General features: G+C 37.4%; 1 protein-coding gene across 1 annotated transcript; it reads left to right on the forward strand.

Moving 5' to 3' along the window:
* LOC146900628 (uncharacterized) lies at positions 1 to 3,091 on the forward strand. The gene is made up of 8 exons (XM_085738939.1): positions 1 to 92; positions 191 to 210; positions 761 to 871; positions 1,014 to 1,037; positions 1,144 to 1,246; positions 1,351 to 1,500; positions 2,251 to 2,320; positions 2,423 to 3,091. Exons 1-8 carry the CDS (start codon positions 90 to 92, stop codon positions 2,752 to 2,754), a joined length of 813 nt encoding a protein of 270 aa, XP_085595065.1. The 5' UTR covers positions 1 to 89; the 3' UTR covers positions 2,755 to 3,091.

The following is a 3,091-nucleotide window of genomic DNA, read 5'->3' on the forward strand; positions in this document are numbered from 1 at the left end:
AAACTCAGCTCAATTCATTCATCTTCGAATCCATTCATTCTCTACCGAAACCCTAATTTTTCATCGTGAAAAGCGCCATTTTTACTCTCATGGCAAGTTTTCCATCTCCAATCTCAACGCCATTCTTTTCTTCTGAGCTTCGCCTCAAACTCTATCTATATCTAACTTTTCTCTATGTTTCATTTTGCAGGCTGATTCACCTCCTCCAAGGTAAACCCTAAAACACTCTTTGATTCAAATAATCATCATGTTAATCGTTTCAATTGTCAATTTCTTTTCGTGCTGTGGCTAATTAATTCTCTGTTTAATTTAATTGGAAGATATTTTTTTACGCATTTTTAGGGGTTTGATTTGTATTGGTGCAATTTTTTGCTTCAATTTGAATATACAACTGTAATCCGTAATTGTTTAGTATGAAAATTTATGTTCTTCAATATTTATACATTCAATTTAACCAAGTGATTGAACACAAGTGGTTAATTAGCTTCACCAAAGGATGAATTATTTGGGAGAACCTAAATTTGATTCTTAGGTAGAACAATTCTTGGTGATGTTGTTAAAAAAAAATAGTAATTTATGTTCAATTTGATAATTTTGCTTAACATTTGTGATGATTTTGCTTGAAGTTTATTGTGCTGTTTGTTGGAAAGTGGTCTCTTTGAGCATGAGATTTTGTGTTTATGAATTTAAGCATATATGTTTAATTTGGGTTCAACTCACACTGAAGCTATTTTTCTTTCTGGGCATGGTTGTATTTCAGGAATTCAAGGTCCCCTTCACCTTCACCATGGAAAGCTCAATCGAGATCTAGATCAAGGTCGAGGTCTGTTCCAAGACAAAGGCCAAGATCCGACTCCAGAGGCCGTGGCAGGTTAATAGCAATATTGGTTTAGCTTTAAAGGATTATTTTTAAAATATATCCGAATTCTCTAGTTCTCTCTGTGTCTGACATTTTTAACTTTTCTGACCTCTCGTTACTACTTTGTGGAATGACTGGTATTTTCTCTTTTCAGATCAAGGTCTCGAAGTCCTGTAAGGTTGGTACTTTTCTGTTTTATAATCCTGTTGGGATGGCTGTGTTTTTGTGTTAACTTTGGTCTTATGGTATGCTAGTGATTTCTCATCTTTTCAATTGTATTTCAGGGAGGTCAATGCTACAAATCCTGGTAATACACTATATGTTACCGGTCTATCTTCAAGGGTCACCGACAGAGACCTAGAGGACCATTTTTCCAAGGAGGGAAAAGTGAGTGGCATATTGGTTTTCTATTCACTTCCTCAATTGTTGTTTTCTTCGGTTGGTTGCTTCCTCTTGGAAAAATTATATTCTAATGCTGTTTCCTTTTGTAGGTTGCTTCATGTTTTCTTGTGGTGGAGCCACGTACCCGAATTTCTCGTGGTTTTGCTTTTGTTACAATGGATTCCCATGAGGATGCTGAACGTTGTATCAAGCATCTCAATCAATCAGTTTTAGAGGGTCGTTACATCACTGTAGAACGGGTAATGTGTTTTCACTTTTGTTAGTGGTTGATAAAACAAACATATTTGTCTTTCTTTTTAACTTGAAGGTTCTCTGGTTATATTCAGACTACATTGCATCAGTTATGTTGGCAACAATCAGAGAGTATCAGTTCATCAATGCAAATTCATTGAAATTGCTTGATCAATGGCAAGCTTAAACAGCCAATCAAATGCAACTCATCAACTAAACATAGCAACTATGTTGGTCATCGACCTTACAACCTCAGTATTCACTTTCAACTTTCAACCATACATTGCATCAGCTATGTTGGCAACAATCAGAGATTATCAGTTCATCGATGCAAATCTAGTGAAACTGCTTAATCAATGGCAAGCTTAAACAGCCAATCAAATGCAACTGATCAACTTAACATAGCAACTATAGTGCTAATCAACCTTACAAATTCAGCATTCACTTTCAACTCTCAACTAAACAACGGACATTTTCAACAACTTTATAATCAGGCTTTTTTATGGTATCTCACACTTGGCATTAATCATGTGTGTGTGCATACGTTGTTTCCTCCCTTTTCTTAGAAGCTGGCCTCTTTACCTAGAATCCTTAATAAAATTTCTTTTAAAGGATTCTCTTAATATAATTTATAAATGTCACTTCATAGAACAAAGATAAGAAAGATGTCACGAGTTTACTTGCTTTCATTTGTATTCTGTTGATTTTTTGTTTTATATCATTGAAGCACTACTGATTGAGCTCCTATATTATTTCAGTCAAGAAGAAAGCGTGCAAGAACTCCAACACCAGGACACTATCTTGGGCTGAAAAATACTAGAGACTATGGTAAGTTTAACTTGAGAGACATCTATCCTGAATGTTGAATATGTTCTTTTTGCAATTTCGATACTTCATGTACTGAAGTCTCTGTTCTGTTTTTTTATGAAGGCCCTCGTGGTGATCATCGCAGTGACCATCGTGGCGACTTTCGTGGTGACCATCGTGGCGACTTTCGTGGTGATCATCGTGGCGACTATCGCAGTGACCATCGTGGTGACTATCGCGGTGACTACCGAGGTGATCGGGGTAGGAATCGTGGTGGTTCTGGTCGTGCAGATTATTCTGATCGTAGGTCTCCAAGGCGTTCACCATACCGTGGAGGCCACGATCATTCACCACAGCGTTCACCCTACGTTGGGAGGTCTAGGAGGGAGAGATCTAGGTCCATTCCCCGTTCTCCTTATAGCCCAGACAGGAGGTATGCTGCTGGATCTAGGTGAGATGGTTAACTTGCCTTGTTTCTATCTGTGAACAGGGTAAGGAAAATTGGTTTACTATTTTGAGTTGATACTACTACAGCAATCAATGTGTGTACTCTATGCGTGTAATGTTAGAACTCGTAGTTCTTCTAGTGTGACTCAGTTTGTGCCTTATTATCGAAGTGATGCAGGAATTTGGTTTGGACTAAGTGTTTTAAATTTTCAATTCTAAGCCTATAGGATTTCGCTATGTGGAGCCTTTGTTGGCATCTAAGGAATTTTATGTGTCTTGCGCATATCAATGATGTCATGATCCAAATGTTGTGAATGTATGCTCATGCAGTTCTTTATGGTTTTA

This window comes from Medicago sativa, chromosome 8 (genome assembly GCF_051527215.1).
Source record: "Medicago sativa cultivar Bolivia chromosome 8, Bolivia_mono, whole genome shotgun sequence".
Taxonomy (NCBI): Eukaryota; Viridiplantae; Streptophyta; class Magnoliopsida; order Fabales; family Fabaceae; genus Medicago; species Medicago sativa.